Source organism: Heterodontus francisci, chromosome 8 (genome assembly GCF_036365525.1).
Source record: "Heterodontus francisci isolate sHetFra1 chromosome 8, sHetFra1.hap1, whole genome shotgun sequence".
NCBI classification, from domain to species: domain Eukaryota; kingdom Metazoa; phylum Chordata; class Chondrichthyes; order Heterodontiformes; family Heterodontidae; genus Heterodontus; species Heterodontus francisci.
Genome location: NC_090378.1, coordinates 15,556,096 through 15,581,376, shown reverse-complemented (window position 1 = coordinate 15,581,376; position 25,281 = coordinate 15,556,096). Strand labels below are relative to the sequence as shown.

General features: G+C 45.6%; 1 protein-coding gene across 5 annotated transcripts in view; it reads left to right on the top strand.

The window, feature by feature from the left end:
* The window catches only part of LOC137372651 (interferon-induced protein 44-like), a 34,104-nt gene extending 10,206 nt beyond the window's left edge, over window positions 1-23,898 (top strand). For 4 of the 5 annotated variants that reach the window (XM_068036659.1, XM_068036657.1, XM_068036660.1 and 1 more), the window contains exons 5-8: window positions 4,119-4,271; window positions 11,943-12,114; window positions 14,322-14,422; window positions 22,744-23,898. In XM_068036659.1, coding sequence (XP_067892760.1) covers window positions 4,119-4,271; window positions 11,943-12,114; window positions 14,322-14,422; window positions 22,744-22,926 — 609 coding nt within the window. In that variant the 3' untranslated portion in view covers window positions 22,927-23,898. Of the gene's footprint in view, window positions 1-4,118; window positions 4,272-11,942; window positions 12,115-14,321; window positions 14,423-18,179; window positions 18,254-22,743 lie in introns of those variants that run through there. The other variant, XM_068036661.1, reaches the window with a different exon arrangement.
* The last annotated feature ends 1,383 nt before the right edge of the window (window positions 23,899-25,281 follow it).

The following is a 25,281-nucleotide window of genomic DNA, read 5'->3' as shown; positions in this document are numbered from 1 at the left end:
GTCAGTGAGGAGAGAGGAGGTAAAGGGGCAGGTGTTGTATCTCCTAGTTGAACCAGTGGTTGTTGAGTCAGGAGGTTGATGTTTGTCTCTGTAAATGAAAGGTTGTAAGGTGTATAGGTTAGGCTGCAGTTCTTCACTTCACAGCCAGGCTATCTGAAGTGTAACCTGGTAGCAGAGAATGGTTGCCTAAAGCTGAAGGTTGGAAACTACGAAAACTGTTTTCAGACATAAAGCTAAAATCCTAGTGGCCATTATGAAAAATAGCAGAAAGTAGGTTTAAATTATTGCGGTATGATTACCCTCCATTGTTCTTGGAGTCTGAACCACATGACCAGCGGAAGAATGAAGTGACTATGTGGACACTGGTCTCAACCCTACCAAAGGGGAAACAAGGTATGGCCTTGGCATTGTCACTTCCTACAAGAAGTAATGTAAGAAATAAAATATTTTGTGAGGTGTCTGTGTTGTGCCTAATGCACACTTACTCTTAAAGAATCTATGGAAGCTGATTGGTGAAAGGTATATATTTTATTCACACACTAAATCATCAAAGTACAAGGTCTCACTAACTTGCACAGTATACTACCCGTCAAGGCACGAGGTGAACAGTCTCGGACTTGTGGCTGCTCTTCTGTTCTCTGAGCCCTTGGTTCAAGGGTATCTTCTGGAGTGTTCTTCCCCGGCATTCTCGTGCCTTCCCTAGTTTCAGTCAGGGGTTAAATCTTGTTTCCAAGACCCTCCTCTCTTACTGACTCATAGGGGTCTCATATAATGACATAATGATAATTCCTTATTTGGCTCAGTGAGAACCTGGTTCATTTCTTTACAGTTTCCCATTGTCTACTGTGAGTCTAATTGTATCTTGTGTCCATAGTGACTCCTTATCTGGTACATGCAAGGACACTGGTCTGCTAGCATCTTTGCTGTTCCCCTTTCTACTCAACCCTCCCTATGTTTTAACACACTGTATATTGTTGTGTGACTAGCCCCTTTGTTTCAACTAAGTTCTTATATGTTTTTACTGGGTCTACAGCTGTCAATCAGTTGGATACTATGAAGTAGGTACAGCAATGTCCTGACTTGGTAAGCTGCAGATCAACTGATTTTCCCAAAATAATTACCTTATTCTCTATATCAAGTTTCATTTGTGCCTTTTTCATTGAAGGGTTACTCAACAGGATAAGTATATCACTAGAGACTACATCAATATTTATAAAATGGCCTACTGCAGCTATTTTACATGAAATTACTACTTGCTTTAGTGACCACAAGTGGTTGTCATCACCAAACTTAAAGCAAGTAGTACTTTTATATTCCTTAACCTTGAGGCATTTTCATGTTGAAGAAAGTCACCCTCTGTCTGCATACTCTGTGCTGGGGCATCACCTCCTTTGAGCTGGAGCTCTGTGTTTGTCCCCTCTGCCTTGTGAATGGAATGTGGTAGTTAAATGCCTATGAGAGACAGGCAGACTGAGGATAAAAGCATCTTTAGTAGATCTGGCTATTACATAAGACAAATTAGGGACAACAAAAATGGGCAAATGAAATCCAAGAATGCCCAAGGAACAGTAAATAGGTGCTTCAGTTGTGGCTTGAAGTATCATTATGCAGTGAACGGCCCAAAGTGAAGAGGCAGAGCCTCAAAATCTTCTATGATAGGGGAAATTCTGAGGAAGAAGATGAAGATAATGATGGAATCTGAAAAAATTCTACTGGCCACAAGGACTTTTAGTCCTGTAATGAATGTGCTAGTCACGGACTCCTTTAACTGTGCAGTACTTGATGGTCCGTGTACTTCAACAGATTGGTTAAAATGTTATCTTGATTCACTAGGTAGTGAGGATCAGCACAAGGTTAATAAAAACATGCAAGAGCACTGATTCATCAGCTGAGAGAGGGCAGTAGGTGGTAATCAGCTGAAGGTTTCCTTGCCCATGTTTTTTAAAAATTCTTTTATGGGATGTGGGTGTTGCTGGCAAGGTCAGCATTTCATGCCAATCCCTAATTGTTCTTGACAACTAAGTGGCTTCCTTGGCCATTTCAGAGATCAGTTCAGAGTCAAACACATTGCTGTGGGTGTGGAGTCATGTAGGCCAGACCAGGTAAGGATAGCAGATTTCCTTCCTGAAAATAAATTAATGAACCAATTGGGGTTTTACAACAATTGATGATAGTCTCAGTAATGGTGCCATGAAACTATCTTTCAATTTCAGATTTTTTAAAATTAGTTCATTGAATTTAAATTTCACCAGCTGCTCTGGTGGGATTTGAACTCGTGTCCCCAGGTAATTAGCCTGGGCCTCTGAATTATTAGTTTAGTAACATTACCACTACACCACTGTCTCTCCTAACAACCTGATGCCATGAGATTTCATGGGGTCTGCAGTTAATGTTCAGGATTCCCAGGGGCACTCCCTCCCAACTATATACCATTGTGCTGCGACCTCAGGTGGGTCTATCCTGCTGGTGGACAGGACAAACCCTGGAATGGTGATGGAGGAATCTGGGCCATCAGCTGCAAAGTATGATTTGGTGAGTATGGCTATGTCAAGCTGTTGACAGCTCTCCCAATTTTGGCACAAGTCCCCAGATATCAGTGAGGATGACTTTGCAGAGTCGACTGGGCAGGGTGTTCCTTTGTCATTTTCATTGTTGAGGTTAATGATGGTAGCCTGTCTGATTTTATTTTTATTTGACTTTTCTGTAGTGGTTTGATACAATTGAGTGGCTTGCTAGGCCATTTCAGAGGGCAGTTAAGAGTCAACCACATTGCTATGGGTCTGGAGTCACATGTAGGCCAGATCAAGTAAGGACAGTGTTACGACCAGGTGAGAAAGAGGTCAAGGGGTTCCCTTTAAGCCTTCACCTAGTCTTACTGTAATGGAGTTTAATTTGATACACACCATGTTTTTAGCCCCCTCTTGGTGACTCCTTTTTCACCACTTTCCAATTATAAGGCAAAGAAACCAGCACAAACAGGCTTTCTTAGGTTTAAAGAAGGAAAGTTGAAATTCATTAAACTTAAACTCTAATTTGGTTAATGCCTATGGACACACAACACGCCCCACACTAGCATGCATACATGATGCACACATGCAAATAGAGACAGAAAAGAGCAGAAGCAAAATAAACTGGAACAGTTTGACGCAATATCTGAAGAGTTGTTGTTACAGTTCTTCGAGCTCACTGTAGAATCCTTGATTGTAGGTAGATCTTGCTTTTCATTGGGGCCTAGTAATCTTCTTAAACCTTGTTCACTGTAGGAGACTTTTCTCTCTTGGGGTTCATGTATCTTCAGTGGATTCAGAGGCTTGTGAGAAAGAGATCGGAGCAGACAGGAGAGAGATCTTTTCAGTCCAGGAGCAAACAGACTTTCCTGCCCAAACTGTTTGTACAAATTCAAAAAAACTCAGGTTGCCCAACTGAGGTTGCCCAGCAGGTTAGTCATGTGACTAGCTGGTTTGACCATGTCCATTGGTGTATTCAGCCATCTTAGCGGTCAACCTGGAATGCGAACTCCCCCACCTTCGATGTCTGTTAGTATGTAAATGTTTTTTTCCAGCCAGGGCTGATCTGTTTAACAAGAGATTTCCTAATTCCAGTAATGGTTAAAAACCAATGTTCATGACTAAATCGATGTGCCTTTTCTTGGCAGGTGGGGGCCTAGCATCGCAACAGCATATTTCCTCCCCTAAGGTGGATTAGTGAACTCAGTGGGTTTTTATGACAATCTGGTAGTGTTCCAGATTTATTAATTGAAGTTAAGTTCTACCCCCTTCACGCTGCTGCCGTGGTGGGATGTGAACTCAAGGCTCCGGAACAATAACCTTTGATTATTATGTCAGGAGGATTACCATTATCCTAATGTCCCCAGTAGGTCATTTGTTGACTAAGTAATAAGAGTTTAATTGCTATGCTTAGTCAACAACTCCATTATCATTGTATCACATGAGTATCGGGATGGTAGAAGGAAAACTCGATTGATTTTGTTTCTTTTCGTCTAAGCAGTTTCCATATTCCACATTGACAGATTCTCCCAGTATGTTTTAAAATAATTTTACCATTGTAAGTGATTTCATTTTGCACCAAAAACAGTCTGGTTATTTGCTTAATTGTAGTACTCACCATACTCCTTCAGAGCAGGAAAGGATGGCATATCTCACCCCTTAATTCTTTGTGACACAATGGGACTTGCAGAAAACACCGAATCGGGGATACACAGTGACGATATTATCAGCATCATCAACGGACATGTTCCTAACAAATATCAGGTAATCTGTTGTTACTGATTTAAGTATTTAAAATAAAAACAAGCAATGCTGGAAATACTCAGCATCTTTGCGGAGAGAAGCAGAGTTAACATTTCAGGTCAGTGACCCTTCTTCAGAACTGACAAATATTAGAAATGTAAAAGAATTTAAGCAAGTAAAGCAGGGTGGGGAGGGGGGGGGGGACAAGAGATAGCAAAAGAGAAGGTGTTGATAGGACAAGGTCACAGAGAATAACTGACCAGAAGGTCCTGGAGCAAAGGCAAACGGTATGTTAATGGTGTGGTGAAAGACAAAGCATTAGTACAGAGAGGGTGTGAATAGACTGTAAAGCACAAAGCACACCAAGCACAAATATTAAAAATAAAAAAAAACAGGAACAGTAGGTAGGCACGGTAGAAACAAGCTAAACACATTAAAAAACCTAAAATAAAATAACCAAATAAAGAAAAAATAAAAAATAACTAAATATAAAAGGAGGTGGGGGGGGCTTCATTCTCTGAAATAATTGAATTCAATGTTCAATCTGGCAAGCTGGTTAGATTTGAGCTGGAGTATTGTGTTCAATTCTGGGCGCTACACTTAAGGAAGGATAGCAAGGCCTTTAAGAGAGTTTAGAGTTCAGGTATGCTATGTTCATGTATCTTCTTCCCAATACTTATAACATTCATGTCCATGCCTTACTATTAAAGATTTAGCTCTTGTAGTTTATTCCAGTAGAGCTAAGATGCACTCTAATCTTTCTCTTGAAATTATGATGTGGGACAGTAACGTACAAAAACTTTATGTATATTGCTGAAAACAGAGACATTTTGTTGAAGCTTTTCATCTTGCACTCATCAGGACAATTTGCAAGAATACCAATGTAGGGGAAGGCAACAAATTTATACCGTATAAAAAGCGAGTGCTGATTGGTTGGCAAGTGGACTCTGATTGGTAGAAGCATTGCCATGGAGAATGCACCTATTTATGGTGACTGACAGTTAACTGCCAAGCTTTGTTTGAAATTTAAACCAGGCAGCTTGACTCTGGTCAAGGCATTGCCCTGAGGAATGAACCAACCAATGGCATTGCCCTCATCATCCCTCTCTGTTACCTCCTCAATAAACTACAGCAAGTTAGTTAAACATGATTTTCCCTTAAGAAATCCATGCTGGCTTTCCTTAATTAACTCATGTTTGTCCATGTGACTATTGATTTTGTCCCCAATTATTTTTTTCTAGAGGTTTTCCACAACCAAAATTAAACTGACTGGCATGTAGTTGCTGGGCTTATCTTTACACCCTTTTTTGAACTAGGGTGTAACATTTGCAATTCTCCAGTCCTCTAGCACCACTCCAGAGTCTAAGGAAGACTGAAAAATTATGGCTAGTCCCTCAGTATCCTTGGATGCATCTCATCCGGCCCTGGTGCTTTATTCACTTTAAGTACAGACAGCCGATCTAATACTTCCTCTTTATCAATTTTAAACCATGTCTGATTTACCTCCTCTTTGAACTAAGGAGCAAAGGCGTATAAATGGACTTGAGGATCAGCCATGATCTAAATGACTTGAGGGGCTGAATGTCCTAAGCGTGTTACTATGATTGTGCTGTCCATTCAATGGCTCCAGAATGACCCTGTGCCCAGTGGTACTTAAAAAATAGAGCATGGTCCTACAACCGGTTCAAGACAAATTAAAATTTTTTAATAATTTTAAGACTTGTATTGGGAGATCCCTCAAGCCGACTTTATTCTCAAGAAAAGAGTCCCACCCTGTTCAATCTTTCCTGATAATTATGGTATCATTAAAACAGCAGAGAAAGTTAAATGGGGTACAAATGCTTTCAGGGTTTGTACACCACAATATAACATCAGGGTCTATCGGATCCAAACAAGAACTATAGTGTATAAAGTGTGGAATATATGTTAACTGTTAATTTTAGAAAGGTTACATTAAAATGCACTGCATTCCGCTCCCACTGCAATTCCTCAGATACTGAAGCAATCTGTGCCTGCATGCAGCAAGACCTGGACACCATCCAATGTGGGAGCTCAGGGACATGGCTGATGTCCCTGACTCCTTCACGTGCAGGAAGTGTGTCCAACTGCAGCTCTTGTTAGACCGCATGACGGCTCTCGAGCTGCGGATGGACTCACTTTGGAGCATGCGCGATGCTGAGGAGGTCGTGGATAGCACGTTTAGTGAATTGGTCACACCGCAGATTAGGATTGCTGAGGGAGAAAGGGAATGGGTGACCAAAAGGCAGAGAAAGAGCAGGAAGGCAGCGCAGGAGTCCCCTGCGGTCATCTCCCTCCAAAACAAGTATACCGTTTTGGATACTGTTGAGGGAGATGGCTCACCAGGGGAAGGCAGCAGTAGCCAGGTCCATGGCACCGTGGCTGGCTCTGCTGTTCAGAAGGGCGGGAAAAAGAGTGGAAGGGCTATAGTCGTAGGGGATTCGATTGTAAGGGGAGTAGATAGGCGGTTCTGTGGTCGAAAACGAGGCTCCCGAATGGTATGTTGCCTCCCAGGTGCACGGGTCAGGGATGTCTCAGATCGGCTGCAGAACATTCTTAAGGGGGAGGGTGAACAGCCAGTTGTCATTGTGCACATAGGCACTAATGATATAGGTAAAAAACGGGATGAGGTCCTACAAGCAGAGTTTAGGGAGTTAGGAGCCAAGTTAAAAAGTAGGACCTCAAAGGTAGTAATCTCAGGATTACTACCAGTGCCACGTGATAGTCAGAGTAAAAATGAAAGAATAGTCAGGATGAATGCGTGGCTTGAGAGATGGTGCAGGAAGGAGGGGTTCAGATTTTTGGGACATTGGGACCGGTTCTGGGGGAGGTGGGACTATTACAAATTGGACGGTCTACACCTGGGCCGGACTGGAACCAATGTCCTTGGAGGTGCTTTTGCTAACGCTGTTGGGGAGGGTTTAAACTAATGTGGCAGGGGGATGGGAACCAATTGAGGTCAGTTGACAGTAAGGAGGTAGTAACAAAAGCCTGTAAGGAACTAGATAATGAAGTCAGTGTGACTAAGGGGAAGAGCAGGCAGGGAGCAGATGATGAATATAAAGGGACTGGTGGTCTGAGGTGCATTTGTTTTAATGCAAGAAGTGTAGTAGGTAAGGCAGATGAACTTAGGGCTTGGATTAGTACCTGGGAGTATGATGTTATTGCTATTACTGAGACTTGGTTGAGGGAAGGGCATGATTGGCAACTAAATATCCCAGGATATCGATGCTTCAGGCGGGATAGAGAGGGAGGTAAAAGGGGTGGAGGAGTTGCATTACTGGTCAAAGAGGATATCACAGCTGTGCTGAAGGAGGGCACTATGGAGGACTCGAGCAGTGAGGCAATATGGACAGAACTCAGAAATAGGAAGGGTGCGGTAACAATGTTGGGGCTGTACTACAGGCCTCCCAACAGCGAGCGTGAGATAGAGGTACAAATATGTAAACAGATTATGGAAAGATGTAGGAGCAACAGGGTGGTGGTGATAGGAGATTTTAATTTTCCCAACATTGACTGGGATTCGCTTAGTGTTAGAGGTCCAGATGGAGCAGAATTTGTAAGGAGCATCCAGGAGGGTTTTCTAGAGCAGTATGTAAATAGTCCAACTCAGGAAGGGGCCATACTGGACCTGGTGTTGGGGAATGAGCCCGGCCAGGTTGTTGAAGTTTCAGTAGGGGACTACTTTGGGAATAGTGATCACAATTCCGTAAGCTTTAAAATACTCATGGACAAAGACGAGAGTGGTCCTAAAGGAAGAGTGCTAAATTGGGGGAAGGCCAACTATACCAAAATTCGGCAGGAGCTGGGAAATGTAGATTGGGAGCAGCTGTTTGAAGGTAAATCCACATGTGATATGTGGGAGGCTTTTAAAGAGAGGTTGATTAGCGTGCAGGAGAGACATGTTCCTGTGAAAATGAGGGATAGAAATGGCAAGATTAGGGAACCATGGATGACAGGTGAAATTGTGAGACTAGCTAAGAGGAAAAAGGAAGCATACATAAGGTCTAGGCGGCTGATGAAAGACGAAGCTTTGAAAGAATATCGGGAATGTAGGACCAATCTGAAACGAGGAATTAAGAGGGCTAAAAGGTGTCATGAAATATCTTTAGCAAACAGGGTTAAGGAAAATCCCAAAGCCTTTTATTCATATATAAGGAGAAAGAGGGTAACTAGAGAAAGGATTGGCCCACTAAAGGATAAAGGAGGAATGTTATGCTTGGACTCAGAGAAAATGGGTGAGATTCTAAACGAGTACTTTGCATCGGTATTCACCGAGGAGAGGGACATGACGGATGTTGAGGTTAGGAACAGATGTTTGATTACTCTAGGTCAAGTCGGCATAAGGAGGGAGGAAGTGTTGGGTATTCTACAGAGCATTAAGGTGGACAAGTCCCCAGGTCCGGATGGGATCTATCCCAGGTTACTGAGGGAAGCGAGAGAGGAAATAGCTGGGGCCTTAACAGATATCTTTGCAGCATCCTTAAACACGGGTGAGGTCCCGGAGGACTGGAGAATTGCTAATGTTGTCCCCTTGTTTAAGAAGGGTAGCAGGGATAATCCAGGTAATTATAGACCGGTGAGCCTGACGTCAGTGGTAGGGAAGCTGCTGGAGAAGATACTGAGGGATAGGATCTATTCCCATTTGGAAGAAAATGGGCTCATCAGTGATAGGCAACATGGTTTTGTGCAGGGAAGGTCATGTCTTACCAACTTAATAGAATTCTTTGAGGAAGTGACAAAGTTGATTGATGAGGGAAGGGCTGTCGATGTCATATACATGGACTTCAGTAAGGCGTTTGATAAGGTTCCCCATGGCAGGCTGATGGAGAAAGTGAAGGCGCATGGGGTCCAAGGTGTACTAGCTAGATGGATAAAGAACTGGCTGGGCAACAGGAGACAGAGAGTAGCAGTGGAAGGGAGTTTCTCAAAATGGAGACGTGTGACCAGTGGTGTTCCACAGGGATCCGTGCTGGGACCACTGTTGTTTGTGATATACATTAATGATTTGGAGGAAAGTATAGGTGGACTGATTAGCAAGTTTGCAGACGACACTAAGATTGGTGGAGTAGCAGATAGTGAAGGGGACTGTCAGAGAATACAGCAGAATATAGATAGATTGGAGAGTTGGGCAGAGAAATGGCAGATGGAGTTCAATCAGGGCAAATGCGAGGTGATGCATTTTGGAAGATCCAATTCAAGAGTGAACTATACAGTAAATGGAAAAGTCCTGGGGAAAATTGATGTCCAGAGAGATTTGGGTGTTCAGGTCCACTGTTCCCTGAAGGTGGCAACGCAGGTAAATAGAGTGGTCAAGAAGGCATACGGCATGCTTTCCTTCATCGGACGGGGCATTGAGTACAAGAGTTGGCAGGTCATGTTACAGTTGTATAGGACTTTGGTTCGGCCACATTTGGAATACTGCGTACAGTTCTGGTCGCCACATTATCAAAAGGATGTGGATGCTTTGGAGAGGGTGCAGAGGAGGTTCACCAGGATGTTGCCTGGTATGGAGGGCGCTAGCTATGAAGAGAGGTTGAGTAGATTAGGATTATTTTCATTAGAAAGACGGAGGTTGAGGGGGGACCTGATTGAGGTGTACAAAATCATGAGAGGTATAGACAGGGTGGATAGCAAGAGGCTTTTTCCCAGAGTGGGGGTTTCAATTACTAGAGGACACGAGTTCAAAGTGAAAGGGGAAAAGTTTAGGGGGGATATGCGTGGTAAGTTCTTTACGCAGAGGGTGGTGGGCACCTGGAACGCATTACCAGCGGAGGTGTTAGATGCGGGCACGATGGAGTCTTTTAAGATGTATCTAGACAGATACATGAATGGGCAGGAAGAAAAGAGATACAGAACCTTAGAAAATAGGCGACATGTTTAGAGAGAGGATCTGGATCGGCGCAGGCTTGGAGGGCCGAAGGGCCTGTTCCTGTGTTGTAATTATCTTTGTTCTTTGTTCTTTGTTCAGGCTTAGGCTGAAAAACGGCAAGTAATGTTTCTGGTGCACAAGTGCCAGGCAATGATCATCTCCAGCAAGATAGAGCCTAACCACCTCCCCATGGTCATTTAATTGTGTTGTCATCACTGAATCAACCCAGTCCCAGGACATCACTGCAGGAGTTCCTCAGGGTAGTGTCCTAGGCCCAATCATCTTCAGCTGCTTCATCAATGACCTTCCCTCCATCATAAGGTCAGAGGTGGGGATGTTCGCTGATGATTGCACAATGTTCAGCACCATTCGTGACTCCTCAGATACTGAAGCAGCCCATGTTCATATGCAGTAAAACCAGGACAACATTCACGCATGGGCTGATAAGTGGCAAGTCACATTTGCACCACACAAGTGCCAGGCAAGGACCATCTTCAAACAAAAGAGAATCTAACCATCTCCCCTTGACATTCAATGGCATTACCATCACTGAATCCCGCACTATCAACCATTGACCAGAAACTGAACTGGACCAGCCACAAAATGCTGTGGCTACAAGAGCAGGCTGGGAATTCAGTAGTAAGTAACTCACCTCCTGACTCCCCACTGCCTGTCTACCATCTATAAGGCACAAGTCTGGAGTGTGATGGAATACTCTCCACTTGCCTGGATGGGTGCGGCTCCGACAACACTCAAGAAGCTCGACACCATCCAGGACAAAACAGCCCGCTTGATTGGCACCTCATCTACAACCTTCAATATTCACTCCCTCCACAGCTGACGCACAGTTGCAGTCATGTGTACCACCTACAAGATGCACTGCAGCAACTCATCAAGGTTCCGTAGACAGCACCTTCCAAACCCATGACCTCTACCAACTAGAAGGACAAGGGCAGCAGATGCATGGGAACACCGCCACCTGCAAGTTCCCCTCCAAGCCAAATACCATCCTGACTTGGAACTATATCGCCATTCCTTCACTATCACTGGGTCAAAATTATAGAACTCCCTTCCTAACAGCACTGTGGGTGTACCTACCCCACATGGACTGCAGCAGTTAAAGAAGGCAGCTCACCACCACCTTCTCGAGGGCAATTAGGCCTGGGCAATAAATGATGCCCACATCCCACAAACAAATTAAAAAAAAACCCACTATCAATAACCTTGGGCGGGGAGGTCAACAATTGACCAGAAACCTTACTTGACCAGCCACATAAGTACAGTGACAACTGGACAATGGCTGGATGTCCAGTGGTGAGTGGCTCACCTCCTGACTCACTAAAGCCTGTCCATCACCTACAAGTCATGTCAGGAGTGTGATGGAATACTCTGTACTTGCCTGGATGAGTTTAGCTGTGCAACATAGAAGCTTGACACCATCCAGGGCAAAGCAGCATGCTAGATCTGCACTGGTATAAACATCCACTCCTTCAACCATCAGCATACAATGGTTGCTATGTTTACTATTTACAGGATAGATAGCAAACAGGCATGAACTGCAGCAAGTCCTAAGGTTTCTTGGTAGAGTTTCAGAGGCAGATCCGGAACTTGCGACCTCCACTACCTAGAAGGACAAGGTTTCTTGGGAACACCATTACATCCAATTAGTTCAAAAAGAACACCATCACCATCATCTCAAGGGCAACTAGCATAGGCAATAAATGGCAGCTTTGCCATTGATGCCCACATCCCGAGAATGAATAACAAATATATTCTTTAACATCAGGTTCTTTTTCTTGCAGTTTAATGCAGCTTCCCCAATTCAAGCTGATACAAAGGGCTACATTAAATCAGTAACTGCTGCTGCGAAGATACACTGTGTTGCATATGTGATTGATGCAAACAAAACCACCATGCTGTCGACCAAAATGGAAAAGAAAATTCGTGCCATTCGATCACAGATTAATCAGCTGGGTGAGTGTTGCATGGCGAGACTGTCTAAGAAATAAACCGTAGGCCAAAGGCAGCCTGTGATCTGGCCCACCAATTGTGCTGATTCCACTTTATTGTTATGAATATTGGCCAGAATTTTCCCTGGACTTGCCTGGTTGTACTGCTCACTGCTGTTGTCCTATCTCAGATAATCTAAATAAAGACCCTACGTTTTTTTTAATCACCTTTCACAAACACAGGAAATCCCAAAGTGCTTTACAGCCAATTCAGTTCTGTTGAAGTCAAGTTCTGTAGGAAAACATGGCAGCCAATGTGTGCACAGCAAGATCCAACAAACAGCACTGAGAAAATTACCAAATGATTTTTTTTCCATGGCATTGGCTGAGGAATAAATATTGAGCAGGATGCATGGAGAACACTCCGATACTGCAATGGGAAACTAACCTCCCCATCCACTGAAGATCAAATTTAATTTATACTATTTGTATTGAAAATGTTTTCACTTCTGTGTCCAAACGAGTGATTACCCACTAATTTGTATTTTATATATGACGAGGGTCCATCCATTAAGGCACATTATGAAGGTTGCACTGGACGTGGAAAGAAGTTGAGTTCTTGTGTTACCTTTCATGCGAAAGTCACCATATGTAAAATTTCCATTGTTTTCTGTCACGGCAAATTAAAAAATGAAGTCCGATTTATTTTTTAAATGAGTTATGTGTTGCGATTTGTAAATTGTCAGAGCTGCCATTTTTTGGATGTGATGTTAAACTGAGGCCCCAACTGCTGTTTAGGTGGATCTAAATGATCCCATGGCACGAAGCAACACAATCGTAGTGTAATGTCCAATATTTATCCTTCAACCAACACAAACAAGTTAATTGCCCATTTTGTTTGCCAATTGCTGCTGCATTTGCTTGCACAACAATAAGGGCTGCACTTCCAAAGTAATTAATTGACTGTTAGGTGCTTTGCGACATCCTGAGAACATAGAAGATGTCATATAAATACAAACTCTTATTTCTTTTGTAGCCGAAGAGCAATGCCATAGGAGGTCTGTTTAACATCTTACGTCTGGGGCTGAATTCTTGACTGCGAGCTTGAAAGAAGGCACAGTGCACGCATGACTTGTGCGCCCCTGAGCCCCCACGATATTTCGCGCAGGTGCTCATTTAAATGGAGGGGGCAGAACGGCCGCCCCCAATGATGTCGAGGGGGCGGTCGCTCCATCCCCGGTAATGGCATCTGGTGCCACCGCGCAGGCACCAGTTTTTAAAGGGCTTCAAGCCCTTCACTAACATTTGAATTTTTAAAGGGAACTAACGTTTGAAATTAATGTTACACATTTAAGAGCATCTTCACTCTCCTCACCCACACCCTCAAGAAATAATCAATTTATTAATAGACCATCGACCCCCCCTCCCCAAAAAAATTATTCAGATCCCGACCTTCACCCCACTCCTCAACCTTTAATAACTTTAACCCATAACCCTTCCCACCAACCAATTGGAACAGTATTCCCCATTCCACCCCGCCCTGAAAATTTCACTCCTCGCCCCCCCCCCCCACCAGTGTCACGCCTCGGATTTCTGAACAGAGATCCGAAGGCGCAGGAGCTTCGGCCAACGGCCGGACTATCGGCGCTGGCCGGCCGTTGGGACAAACTAAAGTTTATTTGCATTAACCTTAACATTTTGAAATGAATGCCGCCACCGGTAAAATGTGGCGGGGCCTTGCCGGCGTTGAGGCCTGTGGCGGGCCTCTCCCGGAAGTATTTTCCAGGACCCCCCCCCCCCCCCACCACGACCCCTGACGCCAGTGGAGGGGGCTGGTAAAATCCAGCCTTTGGTGGACATCTGACACCTTTCGGGCAGAGTACTTTGTCACATTCATGTCACTGTGTCATATTTAAATATATTAATCAGAAAGAAAGTCAGTGATTTCCTACTGTTTTCATTTGACCTTGGGGAGGTGTTGATCTATATAAGCAGCTACGAAGACATGTTTCCAATAATAGTAATTAGTCTGTACTTGACATCAAGATGTGCTTATCAACAGCAACTAGAATTTGTGGCATTAGAGGTAGGCTTCATAATACACAGCGCCACCTTTGAAAGAGAATCATTCACTGTGTATTCCATGATATAATATTGCGATCCTTACCCAGAGGTATTGTGAGCAATCTCATGGGAGATCTGCTAATGATAAATTATTTATTTCTTACACAGAGATACCACAGATTGTTTTATTGACAAAGGTGGATGAAGAGTGTCCTATGGTTGGGAAAGATGTGGAAAATATCTACCAGAGTGAACTCATTGAAAAAAAGGTACAAGTTCTACTGCATTACCAATTTTAGTAGCTTCCTCACTCACAATGTGAATTTGTTGGTGTTCAAGGTATGAATTTGGGAATTTCTTTATTCTTAGTAGGTCATGCCATACCAGTCCTGGAGAAAATCCATCGATGATTCCCCAGGATAATGTCTGGGATGGAGGGACTGAGCCAGGATAACAGAGTGAACAGTTTTTGTATTTCTTGGAGTTGAGGAGGTTAATGGGTAATCTGATAGAGATGTTTAAATAACAAAGGTAATTGACAGGGTAGATTGGGAATGGCGTTTTTCTGCAGTAGAGGAAAAGCAACACAAGGGGCTGGATTTTATAGGGTCTCTGATGCCGGGAATGGGGGTGGGGTGGCCATGAAGATCACAACGGATGAGGCCCGCCACCGACCCCGAAGCCGGCAGGCCCCGTCCCGATCTCAGCGGGGTCAGCGAGGGCCCGTGGCGGCCCCCCCTCCCCCGCCGCTCGGCGATGGGACCCGTATTAAAATATGTAAATTGATACTTACCATTCATTAATATGCTGGCCGCAGCAATCCAGGCAGCAGGTTACAATCTTTATTCGGACATGCAGCACTCGGGTGCCTTCATGTTCACGTCCGTGAAAAGCTGGCGGCAACGAAGCGCCAGTCCAAGGAGCAGGCGAAGGTGGGTGGGAGTCTCCGATGACTGGGACATAACTTTTCATGAAATAAGGGAGGGACCCCTTGCCGCCTTCTACTGTAAAGGGGGTCACACTGCGCATGCGAATGTTTGGCGGGGGGAGGTTGGGCAGGGAAGGGGAACGGGGCACACCCTGCACTTGGCCAACGCTGTTTGGTGAAGGGGGGAGCAATAGCACTCCATGACCCCTTCGGTGTGAGGTATGGGCCAAAAATGGCCTCCAATGCCACCTCGGAGCATCACCCTGCAAGATATAATGTGAAGAGCACAGGTTTAGGTTCACTGGTGTACATATCATTAACATGACAGCATTGTGTCCAATAACGACATGTTTCTGATCATAATTGTGTTTGTCAAAGAGATGAGTATTCACCCTGGAAGCCAAGCTCCAATTCTGAAATTGGATATCCACCATGACCGCCATATATTTCGAGGGCTTCCTCCTCAGCCTGGGACAGTGGTTGGAGGTCCGCCATCCCTCCTCCAGTCCTGGAGGACTCCCTCGCATTGTGCGCACTCTTTGCCTGGAGGAGCAAAGATGCAGATGTTAAACATTGACATACAACAACATGGCACTTTGCACAACAGGGGCACTAGAACAAAACGTGGGTGACATGCTCTGGAATGCAAATGAGGGATTGACCCTTTCACACATGCAGACACTCAAGTGGCATCAATCGTCTCCGCCTGGCCTCCCTGTGTATGACACGGCAGTGGCACCCATGTGCCACTCTGTGTGGGCAAACTTGGGTCAGATGGGGCCCCAAAACATAGTGCCACTTACCTTTGCTTGCAAATGAGATCGTTCATCCTCTTGCAGCACTGGACCCAGTCGCAGCAGATGACCCCTGGCAGCTTACCTCCTCTGCAATCTCTATCTAGGCTTGCTTGGTCAGGCGGGAGGGCCTCTTCTTGCCATCAAGGGGGAAAAGGACCTCCTGCCTTGTCCGCACAGCCTGGAGGAGACTGAGCAGGGAGGCATCGCTGAACCATGGGGCCAGCCTGGATCACGTCTCTGACACCTTTCAAAGTCACAGGGGTGTCGTTGTCAAGATGTTTCTCTGGATTCGGCAGTGTGTGGCATCAGACAAAACCGTTAGAGTTCACCTTTGTAAGTAACGCAGGGCTGGCTGCCGTTTAGATATGGCGCCAACACCTGACGAGTTGTCAGCTGATGCAATTTATGGTGTTGTTCAGCCTACCCTCTCCGCATCATTTGGGGGGTGGGGGAGGGGCGGTGTGGGCGCCCCGGCTATGCTAATGAGCCTTCACTTTTGGAATCGTGGCGACTCTGTGCCTTGCAGCCCGTGTGCGTGGGCTGCCATTTTTTTCGCCCACCGATGATTCTGCCCAAGGAGTCAATAGCTTGGGATTAGAACTAAAGTAGATAAAAGAGCTTGGGTGGCACAGTGGCGCAGTGGTTAGCACCGCAGCCTCACAGCTCCTGCAACTTGGGTTCGATTCTGGGTACTGTCTGTCTGGAGTTTGCAAGTTCTCCCTGTGACCGCATGGGTTTTCACCGGGTGCTCTGGTTTCCTCCAACAGCCAAAGACTTGCAGGTTGATAGGTAAATTGGTCATTATAAATTGCCCCTAGTGTAGGTAGGTGGTTGGGGAATTGAAGGAAGGTGGGAATGTGAGAGGGTATTGGAATTAATGTAGGATTAGTATAAATGGGTGGTTGATGGTAGCACAGACTGAGTGGGCCAAAGGGCCTGTTTCAGTGCTGTATCTCTAAATAAATAATGCAGGAAAAATATCTTCACACAAAAGGCTGAGATTGTGGAGCCCACTGTCCTGAAAATGCTAAACGTGGAACATGGAACATGGGTACAATGATGCAATGGCTGAGGTGTTAGACTAGAAGGTCAAGAGGTTGTGATTTTAAATCCAGCTGTTGCAAGTTTTGCATTTATTTAGCACAATATCTGGACATCCCAATTAGTTGAATACACCCTTCAGGAAAGAAAACATGCTTGATCAGCCTGATCTAATAGGTGATAAGTACAGTTGTGCCAGCATCAACTACACGCTGAGAATAAATTAAATGAATTCTTGTTGGGGATAAGTTCCTTCTTGTGAGAGTTCAGGCTAATGCGATCTACATTTTTAGGTTAGATGCAGACGGGTAGTAATGCATGGGACCCAGCTGATCTGAATGTGGCAGAAAGCCATGTCCTGGGAGCTGATGATCTCTCAGCTCCAGCAGTGACTGGCTATGCTCAACATCATTGGAGAGGATAAAGGGGCAGGATTTTGTGTTTTGGGTCAGTACCCCGATGTTGGGGTCAAATGGGAGTCCCGACCCCACGCTGTCAGGAGCAGCCACCCGCCAATGATTTTGCCTGAATTGGCCAATTAGTGGGCAGAAGGTTGCAGGCGGGCTCTTGTAGCTGGAGGGCAAGTAGGATGGTCTCTGACATAGAAGTTGCTGCAGCTGTCGTTGCAGATAAGGGGGAGAGAGAGAGGGCGCGCCCATCTTGAGGCGCCTTCTCAGCAACTTTAAAAAATTTTAAATTAAAAATGGCCACAGCAGATGTGGTCAGATAGGCAGTGGAGTGGGCCTCAAAGGCACCCTGGAGCACTGGCTGCCCACCCCTACCAGTCTGCTGCCAGGAGACCACTTCCAGGCAGTTGCCATGCTCCTAATGCTGCAGGGGGCCTGCAGGGTGACTAGAAATTTCTAGTCGGCCTCTGCTAATTGGCCTTAATTGGCATTTAAAGTACCTGACTAAGCTACCAGATGCTTGCGGGCGCTTAGCTATTTTGCCCCCAAACTGGCCTCAAGGAAAATGTCTTAGGGATGGAATGGTGCTCCCTCAGATGGATGTAATATACCATGGGGTGTAGGGGAGTTATTCCAGTGGCCTGGTTAGCTCTTAATCAACATCACAAAACAGATTATCTGGTCATTGTCACATTGCTGTTTGTGGGAGCTTGCTGTGTGCAAATTGGCTGCTGTGTTTCCTACATTGCAACAGTATCTACACTTCAAAATACTTCAGTGGTTGTAAAGTGCTTTGAGATGTCTGGTGGTTGGGAAAAGCACTATATAAATGCAAGCTTTTCTTTCTGTTTAGAGGTGTATGCAGCTGGCATAACTGGAAGGCGCTTGTGGGCGAGGTGAAGTGTGAGGATGTTGGGGGTGAGTCCTGAGAGAGAATTTTGTGCCTTACCCACCTTCTTTCCAATGGGCACTGGCATACTGCGATTTGCAGCCCCCACACCCAAATATCAGGGCACGTGAATTTTGTGCCCAAAGAGCTAATGGCCGGAATTTTACCTGTCTTAATCGGGTTCGTTTGGAGGTGGCCATGTGGTAAAATGGCGTCCAATGACGTCGGGTCCCCAGCCTCATCATGCACAGACGCCATTTCACAATCCAGGAAGTTGGGCGCGAACGAGTTGCCACTCGCGCGACCAACCGCAAGTAATTTCAAGGCACTTAAAGCAATTGAGAAGCCAATTGACTGGAAATTTACGTGGCCATTTGATTTTACGGCTGCAAATCGGGACACTGATCGTGTCGGGGACCCGGCAGCTTTGAAAGGGCGGAAGGCAGGCAATCAGTGAGGCAGTTGGAGGTGAGGTTTCTGGTGTTGCTCATCTGTGAGAGTTTTTGTCTTTCATATAAATATTGACATTTATAGCTTGTGCAGAGGGCTCCAACTGAGTCTGACTCACTGCAGCTCAGGACCTATCTGACCTGAGTCAGTGAATGGAAGGAAGGGGGATGTGTGTGCCTGTCCTGACAGCTGGAGTTTAAGAGATTAAAACATTGACTCTGGTAACCAGTCCAATGATGGGCATTGTGCATTCTGGAAGCAGCTCTTCAAAGGAGGTGGACCATGTCAGGAACAGAAGGACAGCTGGGCATGCGCAAGCAGCTGGTCAAGTGGCTCCCCGTTATGGGGGAGGGCGAGCAGGTGGCAAAGTCAGGCGAGAGCGAACACATCAGGAGACGCGCCTACCCAACAGGCAGGGTATACCGACCGCGTCTGAGCTATCTGCACCTGTCGGAACGCCAGTGCAGAAGAAGACTGCATCTGTCATGTGAGACTGTGACATTGCTCTGTGAGATGGTGGCAGTGGGTGTAGCCTCAAACTGCCTTGGTGGCCATCCAATGCCAGTCACTGCTGGTTTCCACCTTGCATCATTAGGACAGACTGACCCTTCCCTGACACATTCACTATGAGATTAATGAGGAGTACCTCGTACCCGGGCAGAGCAAAGCAGGTCATTGAGCTGCTTGTGGCACCGGAGCAATGTCCTCTGTACCACACAGCAGCTGTTGACCTCCTCTATGACCTCCAGCCAGGCTCACTTGGTCACTTCTGCGTGCCTTCTTTGACTGTCGGTGTTAAATGGTATGTCCCGCCTCGCCTCCACTGCCTGGAGGAGGACCTGCAGAGATACCTCTGAGAATCTGGGGGCTGTGGTGAATGTTCTTCCCTCCGTCGTTTTGGCTTTCATCAGCAAATGCTGGGCCCTTTCCTGCCCCTTGGCACTGTCACTGTTCCTTGACTTCTTCACTTTCCAGTCAGCTGGTCACTTTGGCAGTTACACTCAACTCCTCCTCCGCTGTATTCCCCTGAGCGTCTGCTCCATTGTACTGCTGTCTGCCACCAAATGGTGCCGAGTGCGCCAAGGGGCTGCTAATTGGCAGCCCCGCGCGAGATGCCGGCGGGTGGCGCGGAGCAGAGCGGATTCGGTTTTCTCGGCCACTTCTGTCCCGGCTGCCCTGGAGTCGCCAGCAGCTGTAAAGTTCCGGACAGTATTTCAAGTTTGTATCCTTTCATAAGTTCTGGCCTGCTGAGCATTTCAAGTACTTTCTGTTTTTATTTGTCATGCTCTCGGAGGGAATGGTGATGAAATATGAAATGAACTGGAGGAATTAGGACATAAAAGTCAACTGTTGAACAAATGGACACGTTTGTACCACAGACAAAATGGAGTAGAGGTCAGGTCACCCCCTCCTGTACTGTCAATAAACACAATTTTCTATTGCAGATGAAACTCGGTAACCTCGTCTGCATTTTTTTTTATTTGTTCATGGGATGTGGGCGTCGCTGGTTAGGCCAACATTTATTGCCCGTCCCTAATCGTCCTTGAGAAGGTGGCAGTGAGCTGCCTTCTTAAACCACTCCTGTCTTTGAGGTGTAGGTACACCAACAATGCTGATAGGAAGAGAGTTCCAGCTTTGGGGAGAACCCATTGAAACTGAAAGGAACCCATTACATATTGATGACTCTTATATACAGGAATAAACTAACAAAGACTTTTTGTAGACAGACTGACTTCGAAGCCAAAGTCAAAACAATAGGAGTTGGATTTTACAGCCACCCCCCCCCAACCTCCGATGTCAGGGATCATGGTGGGGTGGGGGCGGTGCAGAAAATGCCTTCGGAAGAGGCCTGCCACAGGCCTCAACACCAGGAAGGCCCGGCCCGATGTTGCCGCTGGTGGCGAGGCCTCGTAGTGGCACCTCTGCTGCTTGGCGATGGGAGGCAAATCTGTACATGTAAATTGATTAAAAATAAATGAATTAAATACTTACCCGCTCCCACTGTCTGCTGTGCAGCGACATTGCTGATGGTTGCCGACACTCCCACGCCTTCGGATCTGCATTCGGAGATCCGAAGCGGGACACAGGTGGGGAGGGGAGAGCAAGTAAGTATTTCACTGCGGGAGGGGGTGGTGGGCGGATGTGGGGTCGAACTAACCTGATTGGTGGGAAGGGGTGAAGTTAAAAGTTTATGAACTTTGGGAGGGGGAAGGTCAGGTACACAATGTAAGTATTTTCGGGGGGGGGGGGGGGTGGCGAGGGCAAGGAATGAAATATATGATTATTATGGGGTGGGAGAGGGGCTAGAAACATTTATTTAATCGTTTTAAATACATTTTAATTCAATATCTCTGTTAAAAATTTAAATTGCAATGTCAGGCTCGAAGCTCTTTAAAAATGGCAATGGCGCCTGTGCAATGGTGCCTGACGCTGTTGCCAGGGATGGACTGACACCCGCCCCCTCTAGATCATCGGGGGCCTGCCCCGACCATTTAAGTGAGCCGCCTTGTTTAATATCGCAGCGGCTCTGCGACGAGTGGTCCGTGCATGTGGACAGCCTTAGATGGGCGGCGGCAATGTAAAATTCAGCCCTAGGTGTGAAGTAACAGCTATTTATCAGAAGAATGAGCCACATTCAGATGCCATCATGTCCATTCGACGGGACATCCTCCCTCAATAAGCCCAGTTAAGTGCCTGGGGACCCTAAAATCCAGACTGGATTCCCAGGCCCAGTGGGGGTGGGATTGCCACAGACCTTTCGGTTGATGGACGGCTCCCGTCCACCAAGGGAAAAATTCCGGTCAGTTAATGGGATTAAACAGATATTGAACTGCCATGGGCGTTGATGGGCTTGATAAACCATATGTCTTACTCGTGTAAAATAAAAGCAAAATACTGCAGATGCTGGAAATCTGAAATAAAAACAGGAATTGCTGGAAATACTCAGCAGGTCTGGCAGCATCTGTGGCAAGAGAAGCAGCGTTAACGTTTCAGGTCAGTGACCCTTCTCGCCACATCCTGTGATCCACACTCAGTGCCATGTGCCACCACATGTACACACTGGACCTCTCTCTCCAGAAGCACCGCCTCGCCTTATCTCAAAGCTGTTCTACTCCACAGTTTCATTTCATCCTTCATCTTATCCGATGCATTAACAAGAAGGGTCACTGGCCTGAAACGTTGGCTGGAATTTTATGCCGCTCCAGCGGGTCAGATGGTGGCGTGGGGGCAGCGTAAAATTGAGCGGCAGGCTCCGGGAGGCCTACTCGCCTCGATTCCGCCTCAGGACAAGTTTACAGAGGTCAGGCGGGGGGTGGGAAACGGCCCGCCTGCCCGAGGCCAATCAAGACCCTTAAGCGACTATTTAAGGGCCCTCGCCCACCTCCACAGGTATTTTACCCATGGCAAGCAGGTTTGCTGAGGACGTGAAAGACCACCCAGCCATAGCTGCCGGCCTTTCCGTGCCCCGGGGTGGGGGGCATGGCAGTCGGGCACAGGGTGCCCGATTGAGGGCCGAACCTGCCTCCCAACCCACCCCCAGGACCTAAGACACCCCCAAAGGACCACTTCAGCCTCACCAGGGAAGGACCTATCCAACTGGTAAGGCATGCCCCTACTTACCCCCTCCTGGATCCATGGCGGTGGCTTGGCTGCAGTCCCAGCAGTGGCCACCACTCCCGGTGGCGCTACTGGGACTAAGAGCTGCCGGCCCGCTGATTGGCCGGTAGCTCACTGAGGCGGGACCTCCTCCCTCAAGTGGGTGGAAGTCCCGCACCACCTCAGTCTTTTAAATATTCAAAATCATGTTAAGTTTGTCATACAAACACATCGGCACACAGGTGAGAGGTCACCATGTAATCCAATACAGGACGGATCCCCAGGCTAGGCGGAAGCGGGTTTGCCACTGACTTTCACGTCGGAGTCCGGCTCCCGTCCATCCACTGTAAAGTTCTGGCCGTTAACTCTGCTTCTCTCTCCACAGATGCTGCCAGACCTGCTGAGTATTTCCAGCATTTCTTGTTTTTATGTCTTACTCATGTTCTTATGTCACTAATTCGTTGTATGCTTTTTTTTCTAGGTGCTGGATGTTGGGCAACAACTTGGTATTCCAGTTACATGCATAATTCCTGTGAAAAACTATTGGTCAGATCATGAGCTTCATTGTGCTACAGATATTTTAATCCTTACTGCACTGGTACAGTTATTGCGTTATGCCGATGATTATTTTGAGAATCTTGATAATTCATCTCTAAAATTGTAGATTGGTTTCTAATTACTCTTTTTTTTGGGTGATATTTACTGAATAGTTACACCTTGAGTCTGAGTCAATTTAAATACTCTTAGCAATCATTTCCTCTCTTGCATTTCTGTGATCTCACAGTCTTGGAAAGAATAGTTTTAAAAATGTATCTTATAGGGATACTGGTGTCTATAGTGTAAGGGAAGGATTAACCAGGCTGCCCCGAAATCTGCTAATGTTGTGCTGCTGTTGAGTTGTCCTTATATTGTAGCAATAGAAACCTTTAGATTTTGCTTGCTAAGTCAATTTAGATGAGGTGACCGTGAAGGTAATGGTCAGTTTAGTATCTCATTAAAAGATATTCCAGTGCATACTAATGCATACATTCGAGAGATCGATAATTAGTTGATAAGTTCGACATAAGGAAGCGTCTGCAAATACATTATCCTTTTTAGAAACAGGTGATTAGTATGGAATGGTACACACTTATAATTAGATGTTTCACTTGCTGGAATAACAATTACAAGAATGAAACCATTGATAAGATACCAATGTTGATGAGGGAGTTGTACCACTCTATGGCAAAAGAACTTGGTAAAACTAGATTAATGATAAGGGAGAGTTTCATTAAAATTCACAGACAGAGGAATGTGGTGGGAACATGTTGAAAAGCATTCATATGGCAGAAAAGCAAACAGAAACTTTTAGGGGTCAAAAAAACCACAGGGTCGGTGTATTCTGCTGTACCGCCATAAGGTCAGGGGAGGTTTGGACAAATCCTGTATGAACAGGGCTTCTGAAGTCATGGCACAGAGTGGAAAGATCCCCAAGTGGAAGGCACCACCTCAGTCTTTTAAATATTCAAAATCATGTTAAGTTTGTCATACAAAAAAAAGTAAAAACAAACACGTTGGCACACAGCTGAGATGTCACCATGTAATCCAATTTCACTGTTGTAAACTCTATTCAATATTAAACCTGAATTGCATGTTAGATGTTTGTGTCTGGTTATTTTGTCTTTTGTTAACTTCACTACTCTCCTATCACCAGTGCACGAGGTGTGAATGTTTTGGACCTCAGCAATCATGAGTCTGAGGATTTATGGGTGACACAAATTTCACAGTATGTAGCTGATCAGCCAGTGTCTCATTTGCAGATTGGTTACTGTGGTGACCAGATGCAAATATATTTTAGGGTAGGAAATCTGCTGAACGTACCTATTTACCTTTATCAATGACAGTAAATAGTAAAGGAAAATAAAGGACGAGCTTGCATTTAAACAGCACTTTTCACGTCTTTGGGAAGTCAAAGAAGTAGTCGCTGATGTAATATTAGGAAATGCAACATCCAACGAAGCATACAAGATTCTGAGGGGGCTCGACAGGGTAGATGTTGAGAAGATGTTTCCACTAGTGGGGGAATCATAAACTAGGGGACATAGTTACAGAATAACGGGACATTCATTTAAAACTGAGATGCGAAGCAATTTCTTCTCTCAGCGGGTAATGAATGTCTGAAATTCTCTACCCCAGAGAGTTGTGGAACCTAGATCACTGAAAGTATTTAAAGAGAAGGTAGATATATTTTTGAAATATCGGGGAGTTGAGGGCTATGAGGAGCTGGCACAAAAGAGGATTTGAGGTCTAGGGCAGATCAGCCATGGTCTTATTGAATGGCAGGGCAGGCTTGAGGGGCCGAATGGCTGACTACTCCTATTTATTATGTTCTTATGTTCAATTTGCACACAGCAAGGTCCCACAAACAGCAATGAGATAAATGACCAAATAATCTGTCTTAGTGATGTTGGTTGAGGGATAAATGTTGTCCTGGACTTGCCTGCTCTCTTTGAAATAGTGCTGTAGGATTTTTCAAGTCCATTTGAGAGGGCAGACAGGTCTTTAATTTAGTGTTTCATCCAGTGCAGTAAAATAACTCAGACAGCTGAGTACTTTGTGATGCAGATTTTCTCTTCAGGCTTTAGCTTCACAAATGTATTGGGTAAATATACAAGCGCTTATTCAACGATATGAGGCCTGCAAATACATATCGAACAATTTCCTCTTAGGTTAAATTAGAAGAGGGCACTTTTTACTTTGATATTTTTAAAAGCAAGGTGAGGCATATCAGTGCTGATAAACTGAAAACTTTGTAATTCCAGTTACCAGCATCAAGCATTCTTAGGTCAGGCTCACAATAGCTAGATACAGAGGAAAGCTCCAAGTACTGCACCCTCATCGAGGCCTCAGTTTCAATCTCAGAAAAGCACCATTTACTGCACCATCATCACATTTTCCATTTCCTAGACTAGTCTCTGACTGTTAATATGAGTGACAGTGTTGAGCTAGGAAAAGGTTTATACTGTGAGCCATTAGGAAC